Source organism: Anguilla rostrata, chromosome 14, assembly GCF_018555375.3.
Source record: "Anguilla rostrata isolate EN2019 chromosome 14, ASM1855537v3, whole genome shotgun sequence".
Lineage (NCBI taxonomy): Eukaryota > Metazoa > Chordata > Actinopteri > Anguilliformes > Anguillidae > Anguilla > Anguilla rostrata.
The window spans coordinates 24,561,696-24,580,669 of NC_057946.1; the positions used below are offsets into that span (position 1 = coordinate 24,561,696).

The window sequence follows — 18,974 nt, forward strand, 5'->3', positions numbered from 1 at the left end:
AATATTGTCATTGGACGGGTACATGGTACTATGATAATTAGAGCTGGTACATGTCAGCTGACCACAGGTAATGAGATCGATAATCCAGTAAATCTGGCTGATGCGCTGGACCTGTCTCCCCTGATTCAGCTGTCCGTGTCAACCCTTAGATTCTGCACCCATCAGAGACCAGGATCATTTGAGCTTCAGTGTGATTCAGAAGACATAAGCAGCCATTTCACCATTCACTTTCCGCAAAGGCATGAAAGTAATGGTGACCTGTTAAACTTGTGAAATGCACCGTAGCAGATATTCAGAGGTCATACATACTCCTATGAAAACATTATTTAATAGATTTTAATGGTTATAAAATGTATTGAATTATTTTTAAATCCAGTCTGTGGCCAGGCAGCTGGCATCAAATAATTGGCTGTAGCATCACTCAGTGAGAGAGGGATATGTCATCACTCACCAGTGACCTCTGCTGGTCAGTTAAGGCACCACAGCCAGTCTGGTTGCTCAAGCTGCGCATGAAGTGTCCTCTTCCTACTCATCTCTGTGTGAGCCTGACTTGTGAAAGGTGGCATGAAAAGAAGTAACTTGGTGTCACATTTTGGTGGAGGGCACGTGCTTCTCTGTGCTCTCCTGACTATAGCAGTGGTTGCAGTGATGAACGCTGATAAATATGGAGAGAAAAGCATAATGAAATATCAAATTGTAAAACCACACTGAATCCACATGACTGCAAAAGGCACCAACACCTCTACCCTACTGTAGCTCTCTTGCTGTAAAATACTTCCATACTGTATCTCTGACTGTAAAATATGGACGCTTGATCAGAACTTGTAATTATCTGTGGGCCAGGAGCTACTTTGTCTTCTTTCGTCTCTCCAACCACTCGGAGTGAATTCTGCCCTGATTTGCCCTGTCTCTCCTTATACTGGAAAGAATGCTAATTCATTTCCGAGGATCACTGTCATCCTGACTATTCCACAACCAACAGTTTAAGGTTTAATGACTTTTAAAGTGCATAGAAGGGTCTCGTGGTCTGGTATCTGTTAAGGCACTGTTCTACTGCATGGTTGGGCCCAACAATCTGATATTTAATCTAGACCATGCCAGTGGCGACTGTGATGCACAGTTGGTACAAACTTTGGCTAGGGATGTGAGGCTTTCAGTCTGACCAGGATGACAACATCTCAATGCTCATTAGCGCCCCCCCACTGGTCAATCAAGCATCTGCAGTCTGTTTGTTAAAGGGGCAGTTCATGTCAAAATGAAACCAAGGTATGTGTCTGCTTACCCTGAGTACTATCTATCCAACTGCATAGTTTCACTCAGATTTTATTTTTCTAGATGTTAGCTGCAGCTCACCTTGATACAACAGACCTCAACGGGTGCCCAGCTTTTGTGGCCTTGTCAAATTTCAGTGAAACTATCTGGATGATAGATAGTACTCTGGCTAAGTGGAAACTTGCCTTAATTTCATTTTGGGTGAACTGGCCCTTTATGCTGTGCAAGAAGCGTGTTCCTCCAGTTCATGTCTGTGTGAGCTCTACTTGCCAACTGCAGTGTGATAAGAAATGGAATTAGGGATTTTGTATATTCTGATACATAAGAAACTGAAAAATGATCAACTAATGATTTCTATTGTCCCATCTTCTGCTGTCAAATACCTTTGTCCCTAGCTGTCATTTCTATAATCCTGTGTGGCTTTGCAGGGGAGTCACCCTAAATATTATTCAAAGGTATGAAATTACATTTGTACAGAAAATAAAAATGTTATGATTGCCCTTGACATTTGTGTTCATTTTTTTCTTTCATTGTTTATTCAGTCAACTCCAAGGTTGCGCATGAAACTATAATGGGACTGCAAAAACTGCTTTGTGCTTTAAGGAAACAAAGAGGAATTTTCATGTCAATTTTAAATTAAACTGTCGGTCTAAAGATTCCTCTTCTCGGTATTAAGCCACATCTACACATGGCAGTGAAGGTCTGGCTGGAACAGAATTCTAATTTAGAATTTAGTTTATCTTAATATCTTTTTATTTATTTATTTATTTTTTTGAGTAGTTAAAACCCAACGCCAATCCACTAGAGGGTGCTGCTCACCACTGCTGATTGCAGGAAAGTGGTCAGTGTAGTTAAGACGGTACTACACCTGTATACAATTAATGGTTTCTTTCAGAAGTAGAAATTGAATATACAGTATAACATTGCAGAATCAACACTTGTGATGTATTATAATACACCACCATATGGAGTATATGGAAGGACTGACTGGCATTGTCACTCCTTCCAGAGCAAGATGTTTTACATGACTGTTAGGAAGCAGAGGAAGTGGTGGCAGAGCAAGCAGAGGAAGTGGTGGCAGAACCTGTGGGTGAAGGTGCTGCTGGCGCTGTAGTCCTGACAGTGGTTGTGGTTCTAATCACTATAATTGTAGTGGCCTAAATAAAAAAATAAAAAAAATAAAAATGTTATGATTGCTATTGGCATTTGTGTTCATTTTTTTTCTTTGTGTAACAATCACAATAATAAGTGTGTGCAGTATAGTAACTCAGATTGTCCGGAATAACTGAAACTGGAAGGCGATCCTAGCCCAGAATTCCTGGCTGCAGCAGTAATCAGGAGGGATTCAGTCCGATGGGTTGTCTCGTCATGGCAAAAGGGTTGCTCTGCTAAGCTTCTGCACTCTGTGTAGCGGCAGTTTGCCTCCGACACAATGACAGGGGCAATTCAGCTGGTGGACTGTACAGCGATAACAACAAGGAGGCTGGGAGGAGGCACTTCAGAGCAGGTTTGATGGAGCTTTTCTTGTAATGTGAGTTCATGGTGGCCACTGCTTTGTCTCCTTAGTTGTTAATTAACTAAGGGATCCGTCTGTGAACATCCACATCACATTGTTTCTGCAGCTTGTCTGTAATATTTCAACCCCTCAAAATTTAATTACTGTTTCCCTTATTAATATTATTAATATGTACCCTTCCTATATGTCCTACCTTTACATAAAACAAGAAAGTTCTCTTAGTTGGTTTGGTTTTTAGTCATTCGTAAATTCTGATGCACTGCTGCTTCTATACAACAGTTGTGCAGATGTGTACAATTTTCATGAGGTGTCCCTGGCTGTCCTATCAAAGCCCATCTTTGGTCCTACCCTCCCAATGAAATAATACAACTTTTCATTGGTTAGCGTCATACCCACAGGCCTGTTTCTCCCAGATTTCTCCTCTGGCCTTAGCGAACGAGCAGCTGGGGAGTGTAGTCGTATCTGTTTTACCTACCACTTCTCTTAGACGACACGACCTGCCTGCAAAACTACAAGTACCGTGAGGCTAGATAGTGCGCTGCACCAAGAATGGAGTCGGGATGGCTTTTTTTATTTTAAAGGGAACATCAAGGTTGTCGAGTAGGTTCGAAGACGGGAGAGCAGGATCTGGTATGTTATGCACTTCGTTGGTGTATTTGTAATGTGTCACTACAACCTAAGCCGTTCAGAGAGCATTTGTGACTTCCTAGGTATCTGAACAGGGACAAGGCATAAAAATACGACCAGCAAAATTTTCGTTGAACATTCAGTAAATCAGCCGGACGTCGCTTGCTAGCTCGCTATTATTAGGCTGGCTTATTAGCACAGCTAGTTGTGTTAGCCACTCCGTTATCAGTGTCAGACAACTAACCAGTTTCTATCTTAACGTTAGCTGTAGCTATTTGTTGCGATCCAGTACGTTAGCTACATAGTCTAACGTTGGCTCTAACTTTATGTATGTATCTGAGTGTATTCGAATATAACTACGTGTCTCGATAGGTAAACTAGACTAGTTGACTCGATAGTTTGGGGTTCCTGAGTAGGTAGCAGAGTATCTAGCTATCTCATTAGCCAGTCAGCTGACTGGCTTCCAGGCACCGCTAGATTAGCTTGCAGTTAGCTAGTAAGATTACGGTAAAATAAGTCACTATACGGAACCAAAACTGAAAATGAGTTTACAGCCACTTGCCATTTATTTTCACTTGTTTTGGTCATTTATTGAGGTTTAACATTGCTGCAACGAAACTACAGTCATATTAGGCAGTCTGCTGTCGACAACTTCCGCTAACGTTAGACTACTGTTGTTATATATAACTAGCGTTAGCTAATGTACTTCTTTCTCACAAAGTTTTGTTATCGCAGCTTCATGTTTAGTCGTATATTTTAGTAAGACGTGACGTGAACTGATCATGTTTAACGTTAAGTGTGTTATATGTGACCTCAAATAAACCGTATTTTCACAGGACGCTAAATTGGACACTTAACCTCAGTGATGGCTAGACTAGAGGTGGACAGTCCAGGTTCAGAAAGTAAAAGTCTCCCTCAGTATTTTGTTCCAATCTCCTGGATTTGCTGATTAGACTAGGTCAGTAGCTTGCTTTAACTGTTTGGAACTGAGTTTATGCCTGGACTTTCTGCCATGGACTTTTCACCTTTGGCTAGCTGATGGTGCCAGTGTCTATATCTACTTGCAAATTAGGTTGGTTACCGACCCTGGTTAGGCTAACCAGTCAGCTGGCGTCATCCTAATGGAGGCCGTTATTAATAATGCTGAAGTTAGCTGTTAATTGACTTAATGAACTGGTTAGCTCAAAACTGATGATATCACTTGGCTAGCTACTCACCCGATACCCACTGTCGCTGTTATGTTGTTCAAGTGATTCAAGAAATTGTCAGCGGCCTGCCTCGGATTACAAATCACTAGCAAATAAAATACGTTACACGATGTGACCACGAGGTCAGGCACCTCGATCAACGAAACGACTGCATGGCCCCTCCTGGGAATTAAACCGGCAGCTTTCATCTGCTTATCAGCTGTGCCACACAATGCTGCAGTAGATTCAGACTCTACTCTCTGCTCCACTACAGTGTACAATCACTGTGTTATTGAAGTGTTATTTAGGCTGAGCACAGTTTTGTGTGTGTCTGTGTGTGTATGTATGTGTGTGTGTGTGTGAGTTAGTGTGTGCGTGTGTGAAATACAACGGTTTACACTAATAATGGATGCCTACTAAGGCATAAGTAAATAAATTACGTCTTGAAGGCATAATTTATTTACTCCATAGATTTGTTTATGTTGATTTTGTATAATACAGCTTATCTGAAGGTGATCTACCTGGTCTATGTACACTCTCCATATTTCTGTTTCTCATCTTCCCCTTGTCCCTCTAAAATGAATAATAATAATAATAATAAAAAAAATAATAAAGATATGTATTGCTTTTCTCACAACTCTGACGCTACATCAGGGGTTCTCAAACTTGGTCATGGGGACCCCAATGTATCTTGGTTTTTGTTGCAACCAATCTCTTGCTCAGTTACGGTTGTTGAATGCATGTGTTTTAAGTTCTTTGATAATTAGCTGAAGAGCTGCTTTGAAAGCACTGACTGCTTTGGCGTGTCTGACGTGAAGGGCAGCTCTATAGAAGGCCCTCTCCCTACAGACCTGGGGAGGGAGGGAGGGAAGGTTGGTCATGTGTCCCGCTGCTGGATGGTTGCCAGGGCAGCAGGTCGGGAATGTAGCCTGGTGGGCAAAAAACCATGAAGTGAGATGCTTGTGGAACTTTAGCCAGTAACCATTGGAGCTTTCTCTGTCTCCCCCCCCCCCCCCCCCCCCCCCCATTCAGGTTTGGGGAAGTGCCGTTTGTCTGATGGTGCCAGTGGAGGACCAGCGCTTGCTAGCCCCCTCGTCCTTCCATGACCTCCCCCCGTGGACCCTAACCCACTAGCGCCCCGCCCCCCTCCTCCTCCTCCTCCTCCTCCTCCTCCCACCCTTCCCTTGGCCCGCCCAGCCCCGCCCCACCCCGCCTCCTCTCTCTCTCCACTGATTCACCTGTCCCTCATGCTTTGGACACAAGTACCACACCGACTGTCCAATGACTGCCTGGATCATCCTGCCTGTGAGCCTCTCTGCTTTCTCCATCACAGGAATATGGATAGTGTGAGTGTCAGTCTCTGTTCTCCATCGCAGGAATATGGATAGTGTGAGTGTCAGTCTCTGTTCTCCATCGCAGGAATATGGATAGTGTGAGTGTCGGTCTCTGTTCTCCATCGCAGGAATATGGATAGTGTGAGTGTCAGTCTCTGTTCTCCATCGCAGGAATATGGATAGTGTGAGTGTCAGTCTCTGTTCTCCATCACAGGAATATGGATAGTGTGAGTGTCAGTCTCTGTTCTTCATCACATGAATATTGATAGTGTGAGTGTCAGCCTGACTGTCCTTTTCCACACTTATGTGGATCTTGCATGGTTTGACCCCTGGATTGTCAACAGCATGCCCTCACATGGTTGATAGGCACTGGGGTAGGGTTGACCTTGCTGTTGTCATTTAGCATTTAAGCCATTGGCCAGGATAACAATGGTGTGCTGCTCCTAAAATGGAGCTGTTTTAGCCTGTATACCAATGCTTGTGAGAGAGGGAGTGAGAGTCTATAAACCCAAGTACTTAACCCATCACTGTACTGCAATTTCATGGAATATCCAGAAGTGGTAGGGTCTGGAGCTCTTCTAAAACGGTTAGATAATAATTTTATGTTGTATATTAGGCTATACAGTGTCTTTAGTATAGTATTTAAGTTCAAAATGAATTAGTCATTTGGTAAGTCCCAGGGGAGCGTAGCATTGTACCTGAAATGTATTGAAACTGGTTTTTGCTGTGCTAACTGCTGAATATGAGGCGTGTATTATGATGTCTTGCAGTTACGCTATGGCAGTGATGAATCATCACGTTTGTCCTGTAGAGAACTGGTAAGACCGGCAGCGTTACTTTGTGTTGCATGCGTAGACTGGTGTCGTCTCTGTGTTTATAGCTATTATTCCTGGAAGGAATCAAAAGGAATGATTAACAATGATAATTATTGTCAGCTTCAACAGAAACCGCTTATAAATACTTTTGTATTGGTCCAATTCAAACTGGATTGCACATAAATTGGGATGTTTGGTATTGCTGCAAGAGTTTCTGAATTTTATATTCAAAGATTTCTGGCAAAAGAAACAGGAGTACTTTAATACACTAATGTTAAAGTTTAAAATGCTAGTATTTTGGTTTACACAATAAAAGCTGAGATGTGATGTCATAATCTTAAAGGGAACCCCGACTGTTAAGACACTTAGGCCTTAAAATGGTCCAAATGCCTTCAATTATATAAACATGTCATAAAAACCGTATAAAAGATTTTGGTTATTTAAAATAAAATAAAAATCGACTCGTAGGTCGCCATTGTTATTACCGTCACAATGCACTCTGACGTCAAATGGTTGCACGGGTCTCCTGTTCATGGCTCTTGTCCATTGAGCGGCATTGAAAATGTCTTCTGGTCAGGCTTTTCGATTCGAGCCAGAGCGGGACACTACTCAGCAGGAAAGCACCGAGGACAGCCTCATCAAATAAATAAAAACGATGAAGATCGGGGGCCAGAGGAGTCGAGAGTAGTGTATAAGAGATGGTGTCTGTGCAGCAACTGCTCGCCTGCGCTAACAAAGACGGAAAAGTTTCAGAGCTAGAGCTCCGCTTTCTAGCAGCAGCTGTTCGATGTCACTTGACCATACGGATCAAACTATCGCTTTTGGTGAAACTGAAACGTGTACATGACCGTCATTAATTTAAACAGCGTAACGTAATTGTTGATCCGCATCCTTAAATCTTAAATCTTAAATCGGTGATAACACCTCCTTTAAATGCATATTCCCTAATGATAATACATGTGTGTGACAGAGGAATGACTGGGTGTAGGCTATTCACAATAGTCTAGTTAGCTGTCCTTCTCACGAATTAACATACACAGGAGTAAATAAACAAATATTGTATATTCATGTACTCCTGCGTGTGACAGACAGAGGACTTACTGAGTGTAGGAAGGCTATACGTATTCAGAACGGTCTAACTAGCCCTCTTTTTTGCTACCAACCTGTTTATTTCTCTAGCTAGCTAGCTACTGATCTACAGAATGAGAGAGAGATAGAGCTTGTTGTAGCTAGCTAGGGAAATAACATAATTAATAACCGCAACTGCTGGACAAAACAACTCGGTTAACTTCCACTGCAACCATTTTACCTCATCTACCCTAAGTGCATTGCGTGTCTAACATAATGGCGATCTCCATTGGTCAAAATTTCTATTAAAGACTTCTGTTTTTTTAATAACTGAAATTTTTTGAGTGGTTTTTACAACATATTTCCACAGTTGAGGGAATTTACAACATATTAAGCCCTACAAGTCTTAACAGTCAGGGTTCCCTTTAAAGAGTATTTCAAAATTCTGTTATGTTTCTCAGATCCCATCTACAGAAGAATTTGTGTAAGTACTGTCCCTTTAAGGCTTACGAGTGCCTGTTTTTGCTGGCTGTGCGCAGGACCTACAACGTGACGTGCACAGAGGAGACGGCCAAGCCGGGCTTCCCCAAAACATGCTGCACCCTACAGGACATTCCCCTCATCAGGTCTGACTGGCTCGCTAGCACGCCTTAGCATCCCGCTGCCTTTCAGTTAGCGCATGGCCCTGCGGCTGAGCTCATACCTGCGCTCACCTCATACCTGCGCTCACCTTATACCTGCGCTGACCTCATACCTGCACACACCTCATACCTGCGCTGACCTCATACCTGCGCTGACCTCATACCTGTGCTGACCTCATACCTGCGCTGACCTCATACCTGCGCTGACCTCATACCTGCGCTGACCTCATACCTGCGCTCACCTCATACCTGTGCTCACCTTATACCTGCGCTGACCTCATACCTGCACTCACCTTATACCTGCGCTCACCCTCTTACCTGCGCTCACCTCATACCTGCGCTGACCTCATACCTGCACTGACCTCATACCTGCACACACCTCATACCTGCGCTCACCTCATACCTGCGCTGACCTCATACCTGTGCTCACCTTATACCTGCGCTGACCTCATACCTGCACTCACCTTATACCTGCACTGACCTCATACCTGCACACACCTCATACCTGCGCTGACCTCATACCTGCGCTGACCTCATACCTGCGCTCACCTCTTACCTGCGCTCACCTCATACCTGCGCTCACCTCATACCTGCGCCGACCTCATACCTGCGCCAACCTCATACCTGCACACACCTCATACCTGCGCCGACCTCATACCTGCGCCGACCTCATACCTGCACTGACCTCATACCTGCACTCACCTCATACCTGCACACACCTCATACTTGCGCTAACCTCATACCTGCTCTCTCCTCATACCTGTGCTCACCTCATACCTGCGCCGACCTCTTACCTGCATTCACCTCTGTCACATCAGCGCCTTCTCCCACCTCCTGTTGGTGTCTGTCTGTCCATTCGGGGCTGTCCGTCTCTGTTTGGTTCAGACATTGGGTCATCTGAGGTGTGGTGTAATGGTTATGGAACTGGGCTGGTAACCTAAAGGTTAAGGGTTCGATCCCCATGTAGGACACTGCTGAAGTACCTCTGAGCAAGGAACCTGAATCAGCAAAATATCCCGCTGTATAAAAGGATATACTGTAAAACTGAGAAAGATATGTAAGTTCATCTGGATTAGAGCATCGGCTTCACGACTTTCACAGGTGTCTTTTTGTCTCGATTTATACCATATGTGGCAGGTGCAGCAGTGTATCGGTGTATGAAAAGCATTGTGTGAAGAAAATCTATTGTCATTGTTACTACTGTTATTTAAATATTAATTGCAATGCTTGTAACAATAGGAAATCAGAATGCATAATACATTTGTGGTACTATTTTTAAAAGTGCATTAATTAAATTGTCTCTGTAATGCAGGTGTGTTATCGAGGGTTATTTAATGCAGCTGTGTTATTGAAGGCCTTGTGGTTTTTGTGCTTGTGTTCTGCAGTAAGTGCGGATCCTTCCCCCCGGAGAGCTGTTTGTTCAGCCTGATCGGTAATGTGGGAGCATTCATGGGTGAGTCCCGCCCCCTTCGCCTCGGGAGTCATCCGGCGCTAAACGCCTGGACGCGGGGGGTTCTCCGGGAAGAATTGGCGAGGAAGTGTTTCCCGATCTAAGTGTTGGCATTATTGTGCGTCCTTAATTGCGGCACTCTGTGGGAGGCGATCTTGCTTGTCAGTGAAAGGCAGAGCGATCTCCAGCTGTCCCTGAGGCAATTCCATACTCTGACAAAGCAGTAGCTTTAGCGTAGCTCAGTACTTTAGCACAGAGAACTGCCTTAGCATAGCTCAGTACTTTAGCACAGAGAACTGCCTCTCAGCTTCACTGAGCTCAGATACCATCTTAGCACAGAGAACTGCCTTAGCGTAGCTCAGTACTTTAGCACAGAGAACTGCCTTAGCATAGCTCAGTACTTTAGCACAGAGAACTGCCTTAGCATAGCTCAGTACTTTAGCACAGAGAACTGCCTTAGCGTAGCTCAGTACTTTAGCACAGAGAACTGCCTTAGCGTAGCTCAGTACTTTAGCACAGAGAACTGCCTTAGCATAGCTCAGTACTTTAGCACAGAGAACTCCTAGTAGCTCAGTACTTTAGCACAAGTACTCCTTAGCATAGCTAGTCTTAGCACAGAGAACTGCCTTAGCATAGCTCAGTACTTTAGCACAGACTGCTTAGCGTAGCTCGTACTTAGCACAGAAACTCTTAGCGTAGCTCAGTACTTTAGCACAGAGAACTGCCTTAGCATAGCTCAGTACTTTAGCACAGAGAACTGCCTTAGCATAGCTCAGTACTTTAACACAGTAAACTACCTTAGCATAGCTCAGTACTTTAGCACAGTAAACTACCTTAGCATAGCTCAGTACTTTAGCACAGTAAACTACCTTAGCATAGCTCAGTACTTTAGCACAGCTCTGCACTTATGGCATAGCTCAGTATTTTAGCACAGCACAGATAAGAGCATGTGCTAAATGCTACAGTATTTGTTATTTCCATTTCATGAAATTTTTTGGGAGTTTGTTTTTCCATTTTAAAGATTTTTTAAAACTTTTTTTTTTGTTAATTCATTTTTTAATTGAGATTCCGTCGGAAGTGTATGCTGGAATGCCTCCCATCTCTCATTCTCCCTCCCTCCCTCCCTCCCTCTCTCTCTCTCTCGCCCTCTCTCTCTCGCCCTCTCTCTCCCTCACCCTCTCTCTGTCTCTCTCCCTCCCCCCAGTGGTGATGGTTTGCCTGCTCCGCTATGCCCAGGTGATTGAACACAGTCATTGCTGCTGGACTAACACCAGCGCTCTGGTGTCCGGCTGCACCAACGCCTTGGGCCTGGTCATGGTGGGGAACTTCCAGGTAAGGGTGGGAGGGAGGAGTTTATACACACACACACACGCACGCACGCACGCACGCACGCACGCACACAGACATACACTCGCACATACACACACACACATATGCACACACACAAACACACACACATGCGCGCACACGCGCGCACACACATTATCATTGTGAATATCATTGCGTCTGACCATTTCAGATATTTGTAACATTAAGGGATTCATTAGCCTACACAAATGGTAAGAGGAAAGTTCCAGAAAATCTAAACGTTTAACAAGCGGTAGGCTACTCTTTACCGGCAAAACAAATGAAGAAGACCTCTGCCTGCGTTGACAGTTACTTCAGTAAGTGTTATTTTATAGTGTTCATTCTCCCGAATTGGCAGTGGGGTTCGCAGAATGAACACGGCTACGGTCGCAGACGATTGGCCATTCCAAATTTGACGTGGGAATTGGAGCCGAATCCTAATTATTTTTTTCATTTAATTTTTTCTCATAAAATCGACTCCAAGAAAGATTCTCACTGTAAATAATACGTTTGGTATGTTGGCACTCACACCCCCCTCCCCCCCCTCCCCCCCAGGTGGACCATGCCAAAACGCTGCACTACGTGGGGGCGGGCGTGGCCTTCCCCGCCGGGCTGCTCTTCGTGTGCCTGCAGTGCGTGCTGACGTACCGCGTGGCCATCAGTGCGCTCGACTACTGGATGGCGCACGTCCGCGTGGCCCTGGCCGCCGGGGCCCTCATCTCCCTGGTCCTCAGTATCCTGTCGAGTGGGGGGGCGGGGGGAGGGGGGGTGGTGGGCGGGGCGTTTGGCTGTGATGCGACCAGCAGGGGGCGGAGCAGCTGGAATGCTTTGCCGCAAAGTAAAACATTCCCTCTTTAACAGGTTATGGAGCCCTCGGAGCCTGGGTGTGTGTAGGCAGGGCAGGGGGTTAGAGCTACGGTTAGGGGTCAGTGGCAGGATGAGGGTCGTTGATTTCTCAAATAGAGGTCTAACTTTATTTTCAAATTCTTAATTAGTTTATGTATGTAAAATATGCTGTTTTAAGTCTATCATCAAGCCAGATCTCAAGGTATTTACAGGAAGATTATCTTTGAGGGCACTTGCTATCAAATGTGATGATTTTTCAATTCATCCAAAAAGTGGGAATTAGACCAAGTAGACATTTAGAGTGCTCTCCAGAAGTATGGTAGTGGTCAAGTGAAATTAGTTTTTTTTTGCTGCATAATTAAGGCATTTAGATTTGAGATCAAAAGATGAATATGGGACAAAATTACAGACATTCAGCTTTTGTTGCTTGGTATATGCTTGCCTATGTGTACCATTTTACAGAAACAGCTGTTTTGTGTTGCCCCATTTTCAGCTGTGTAAAAGTAAGTTAAGGGACGACTAACAGGTGTTAACTGTTGCTCAGGTGTTTCCTTTTTCCTGTATTGTTCACACATAAAAGGGCAGTGAGTGTCTAGTCTTTGGCCTTTGCTTTTGACTGTAGAGATAGCATTTGGAGTCAGAAGGCATACACCGTCATGAAGACCAGAGAACTGACTGTGGCTGAAAAACAACTAATCCGTGAGCTGCAAGAACAGTAAATTTCATTAAGAACTTAGGACAGAACTTAAAAGTAAATCAGAGCGGTGGTGTAATATTTGGTTGCATAGCCCTTAAATGCAATAACTACAAATAAAATAACTGAAAATGGGGGGACTCAACACAACAGCTGTTTCTGTGAAATGGTAAACCATATACGCATGTAAGTACCATGAAGTAAAAACTGATCGCCTGTACTTCGGCTTACATTCACCTTTTGATCTCAAATTCAGTCGCCTTAAATACATTTTTACCATTACCATACTTTCTGAGGGCGCTGTAGTTTTGCTTGCGTTGAGGACCAGGTGCACATCCTCAAGTGCAGACCGAACATAATTAAAAGCATTCTGAAACCTCCAAGACCTGGACGCAGAGCGGGGGCGCATCAGTGAAGAGCTGTGTCATCAGCGTGTAAGTGGATATCACGATCGATAAAAACATGGATAAATTAAAACACGAGGGAGCATTGATATAAATGGTAAATGATGCAGGACCGGGGATGGAACCTTGAGGGACTCCTTTTGTTATTTCCAGGAAAGGGGACTTATGCCCGTCCACAATTACACATGGGATTCTGTTGGAAAGGTAATTTCAAAACTGATTTGCTGCTGCAGAGCCAAAGCGGTCATCGCTTGGGTTATGGGGTTGCGGTTAGCGTTGTGGTTAGGGTCAGACGCAGGTTTTGAGTTTTTCCTTAACCTGACCGGGCGGCGTCTTCTTCATCCACGAGAGCTTCGTGCTGCAGCACGCGGCGGCCGTCTGCGAGTGGGTGTTCACCGTCGACATCCTCGTCTTCTACGGGACCTTCACCTACGAGTTTGGCGCCGTCAACAACGACACGATGATGGTGGCCCTGCAGCACACCCGACACCGGGGGGCAGGCGTCATCATTGGGGGCGGGGCGGGCAGGGGCGGGACCTTGGGCAGCGGCACCAAGAGCCTGAAGTCGCCTGGCGGGAGCAGCACCTCCACCCACCTCAACTGCAACCCAGAGAGCATCGCCATGCTGTAGCCACGCCCACTCCACTGCTACCTGAGAGCATCGCCATGCTGTAGCCACGCCCACTCCACTGCTACCTGAGAGCATCGCCATGCTGTAGCCACGCCCACTCCACTGCTACCTGAGAGCATCGCCATGCTGTAGCCACGCCCACTCCACTGCTACCTGAGAGCATCGCCATGCTGTAGCCACGCCCACTCCCCCCTCCTCGAGCATCGCCATGCTGTAGCCACGCCCACACCCCCCTCCTCGAGCATCACCATGCCATAGCCACGCCCACTCCCCCCCTCCCAGTGCATCACCATGCTCTAGCCACGCCCACTCCCCCCTCCCAGTGCATCACCATGCTCTAGCCACGCCCACTCCCCCCTCCCAGTGCATCACCATGCTCTAGCCACGCCCACTCCCCCCCTCCCAGAGGGCATCAACATGCTGTAGCCATGCGGACTGCTCCCTTCCCCCCTCCCTCTCAGTGTCCCTGGCTCACAGACTAGCCCAATATGGTCAGGCTACTGTGGGGCCCATTGGCTGTATGGCAAGGGGGAGGGAGGAGGGGGGGTTTCTGGGGGGTGGCAGAGAAATGGAAGATGGTTCATATTGGAGCAGGTTAGATTTGGTGGTGTAGGTGCACACATTTATTTAGTCTGCCCTCCACCTGTCCTGTTTGTTGAGCAAGTGCTGTTTGGAGCGGTTTATGTTTTTATTTCTATTTATGTTTTCTATTTCTTTAAAAAAAAAAATTTTTTTTACACAACCCAAGTTAGCACATACCTCATTTGTATTGTGATAATATAATGTACAAGACAGATTACTTTTAAAAAAGGAAAAGGAGAGAACGTTATCATTGGAGTCAAGCGTTACGTAAATGTCCTTCCCCCCTGAAGGGGGTTATTATGGGTTGCAGTTGCAGCAGCAGCACTGTCTCTATCCTGTGTCCTGATTGGCCCTGATGGACCTGCTATATATCCCAGAGTTACCGAACAGGACCTCTGAGTATCTTTAAGAGCCACAGAGAAGGAAACCCGTTTGGACAGGTGTTTGGTGAGATGTGCTGTCTGTTTTGGGATGTGAATTGATGAGCACTGGATTGGACCTGTTGTTTCCCCATTTCACCTGAGAGTGGCCGGGGAGTGCTGACGGGCGAGGCGCGAGACTGTGGGCTCATTCCAGATGCTTATTTTATCCGCCTTGGCCTCCTCTGTCCTCGCCTGGCCTGGAAATCGACTGAGGTCCGCCATCTTTACGGGCATTCCAACCCCATTACTGTGAATGCTCCTTGAAGGAGCGAGGAGGCTCCTGGAGGATGCTCCAGTGAGGATATACGAGTGCACCCTTTGCAAAGTATTTTTTGGGACGTGTGAGGTGTAAACGACTGACCTGTGGATCCACCTCTCCACATCACTAACTGATGTGGCTTCAGACCGTCGCTCGACTGAACTATGACGTTCCGTTCGCCTAATGCACATTTCCTCGATTCCTCCGTCTTCGCGTCCTTTCCTCCTGTCCCCCGCTGGGCGGGGCTAAGGACGCGAGGGAAGGATGCAACGAGGTGAAATAAGCAGTTGGAATGAGCCCTGTTTTATGCGCATGTGTGGATTTAAAAAAAAAATTTTGCCCCCAAATTTTTAAACTGGGACTTTAGTAAACGCAGACAGCTTGTGCTGCTGCGATGTCGCATATTGTCTCATTCATCTGAGGTTTCTGTTTTGCTTTGCGGCCATTTTCAGTCATTTCCACAGCATTCAGCTGGAAAGCAAATGGTGGTGGTGTGAGAAGTCTGTCTGTAGAGAGAGTCTGTCTGTAGAGAGAGTCTGTCTGTAGAGAGTGTCTGTCTGTAGAGAGTGTCCGCAGAAAGTGTCTGTAGAGTGTCCATAGTGGGTCTGTCTGTAGAGAGAATGGAAAGTCTTTGGCTACTTGTTGCGCAGTTTCACTGTGTTTGTAGCCTTTGTGAAAGTCGACGTGTGTGTGTGTGAAGCAGTTGTGCTAAGGTGGAATCTGAACCCATTTGCTAGGATGTGTTTTTGAAGCCATGAAATGATTTGGTGACAGCCCACATTTAGAAAGCCACTGTGCGTCTTTACAGGGGTATCACAGGCGATAGATTGGTGCATAAATGGCCACCAACAAATATGTCTTAAAACCATTTTCTCCACCTGTCGTGAGGGTAGTGGGGTGTGATTGTCTAATCAGCTGCCATTGTTTTAAAGTTGGAAGCGAAGCAGGATTTTTAAAGCTGTTGATCATTTTGTTTGTTCTCGGAATTTGAGCGCCCATTAATTTATACGTTATTATTTCTGTTTTCTATAAGAGTATATCCCTATTTACACATTATTACTGTTTTCTAAAAGAGTATACTCCAATTTACACATTATTATTACTGTTTTTTATAAATGTACACCACTGGCTGTACCACATGTTGTTGAGTCACTGGAGATGACAAAGATGCCATCGTGTGTGTGTGTGTGTGTGTGTGGGTTTGTGTGAGATTGTATGTGCACGTGTGTGTGTGTGTGTCTATGTCTCTGTCTCTTTGTGTGCACACTGCGTTTTTTTTTTAGCTGATCCCTGGCCTTTTGCCTGTTCACACTGATTTCCGCATTTTCACGGCGAGGAAACGTTTGTCGTGCCGCAGTACAAATGCACAGTGTGGACGAAGTCCCTGGCTGAAAACAACACAACGCTGGACAATCTAAACGCCACACGTTTGATCCCCGCACATTCCACACACACCGTGTTACCGTCGAACAAACTGCCAATCCAGTGCATTTTGACTGTAATGTGGCCAATAATATTTTTATATATACTCAAAAAAAAAAAAAAAAAACACAAAATCAAATCATTGAATGGAGTAGAGTGGCATTCGGATGCTACCATCTGAATGACACCATGACATCAGCACCGATGATAATCAATATTATTGGATCCATAAACGCACCGATTGTGAATCTCTTGGTTGAGCCCGAGTGCGCCTGAGCGTGGCACAGCGAAGCAAGCGTAGTAAAGGAAAGGCTCGCGTTCAAGAGCGGTTTTTCTCGACTGTCGTTGTAACGTTGCCAATGAAGTGTAGATGGAAGGACATTTTTCTTTTAAATGAAATGTTTGCCTGTACCTCATTTCAGTTTGTAACCTTGAGTGGGTGTTTGGCGAAAAGTGTCCGAGTTCATCTTCATGGGTGTGTTCGATTCTGTGATCGGCTGGGTTATGTTCTCACGCATAAAGGTAAATCAATGCTGAATGCTGAAATTTGCATTTTTATGTTCTTTTATAATTATTTGTATGATTTAGTAGCGGTTTGGTTTAGTCATTTTTTTTCTGTTGTCTGAAATTTATATTCAAAAGATAAATGAAATAAATTAAATACATAAATGATAAGAGCTCCTCTTTGAGTTTCTTTGAGATAAAAATGACTGCTTAGACACACACACACAGACACACACACACACACAGATGCACACGTGCTCACGCACACACGTACATACAGCCACAGTTATCAAATCAGGTTTAAATGCTAAATTAGCTAATCATAGTGAATTCTGAAGTATATGTGTGTATATATATATATATATATATATATATATATATATTTATATATAAATAATGCTATACATGTTACAGTGCCAATCCTCAACATCACATAATCACTGACACATACATGCAGTTGTAGGCCAGCCACACACTAACACTATATGCAGATGAATTGATTGCATGCATAATTTACACCTTAAAAACATACTGAGGGGTTGCTTGGTAACTCTTCTTGTGGCACCGTTACAGATTATGGATGGGCCACGCGGACTTAATGCGAAGGACGGATTCCACTGTTTTGTTTATTTTTACCACTAGAGTGCAGGAGAGAGCCAGTTCAAAATGAATGGGACTCGATGAAGTTCTAGCCAATAATTATTGCATATATAAATCTAACAAGCGAGATTATATGACTTTCAAATGGTGTATATATTTAAGAAACATATGCATTTACAAAGTGCATTTTGGTTTTTAAAGAAGTTTATATACTTGATTAATCTTCGTTTAGACCTATGTTACACACAGTCGTTGGTTTGTGTCAAAGTGCGCGTTGTTCTCTTCCGCCGCTACGTCTGTTTGCTGGCCTCCGGTAACCAGCACATACAGGTGATCGGAGCAGCTAACTGCAAATTTAAAGTTACGGAGGCGCAATATAATTCGTATCCATTTCTGCAGCAACAAGGAGCAGATGTGCGAATATATGCTGCATGTGTTGGTACACTCCAGCCTGACGTGGAGTCATTTGACCTTGTTTTACCTCTCATTGCTTTCATAAACTAGCGCAAACGCCTATAGAGTGCAGCCTACGTGACAACAACATCAAAAAAGCTCATCAGTCATCATCATTTTAATGAATGGACTGCGCTATGTAACTTGGTCCACTAGGGGGAGACAAAAGATTTAAAATGAGCAATTTAAAGCTCTTTAAAACTTTTCCATCCTTTGTGGACCTAAATATCTGCTTGCTTATGGTTGAATTGCTATGTATTATCACTATGTAGCAATAAAGCACTTGGACTGCTTTAACAGTTTGTTTTGCCCAGGGTTATTATCTGAAAACGCTTAATAGGCAACAATGAATCATAATGCAGACCGATTCATGTTTAAATTAGATTCCTAAAATGAGCTCATATAAACAAATACAAGCATAGACAATAAGAAAAACACGGAACATGATTTTAGTCAGTGTGGCGCCCGACTAAACAGCTAATAATTAGGGTATTGAAGGTAACAGAATTTACGGCAAATGGCCTAAGCTACAAAGGTGTTTCATTTTAAATAATTGAAACTACCATCATAGGCCTACAATTCTAAAATGCAATGCAGCCAAGGTTCGGCTAGGGCAAAACACAGTTATATTCGGTTTTTCATTTTAAAAAATCCAATGATGCATGAAGAGAAAACTTAAACTTTACATCAACAAAAACAAGACGGGAGACAAACCTGAAAAATTAGCCAAAGCCTCATTGACTGTCAAACTGCAGATCGCTAAGGTGTAAATGTAATACAACAACTGTTTCGCCTTAATTAGTCATCTGAATGTTAAAGTTAAATGCATTTGTTCCTCGGCAAATGCATGCATTTTATACGCATTGGTGCATATCGGGCTATTATATTGTTATGTATATT

At 44.4% G+C, this 18,974-nt stretch overlaps 1 protein-coding gene across 1 annotated transcript; it reads left to right on the plus strand.

The window, feature by feature from the left end:
• Positions 1-3,259: 3,259 nt before the first annotated feature.
• On the plus strand, positions 3,260-17,192 carry LOC135238884 (transmembrane protein 150A-like). The gene is given in 8 exon segments (XM_064307029.1): positions 3,260-3,418; positions 5,635-5,948; positions 6,707-6,754; positions 8,359-8,445; positions 9,846-9,913; positions 11,115-11,242; positions 11,813-11,983; positions 13,500-17,192. Coding segments are annotated over 7 exon segments (900 nt in total). The 5' UTR covers positions 3,260-3,418; positions 5,635-5,883; the 3' UTR covers positions 13,833-17,192.
• The last annotated feature ends 1,782 nt before the right edge of the window (positions 17,193-18,974 follow it).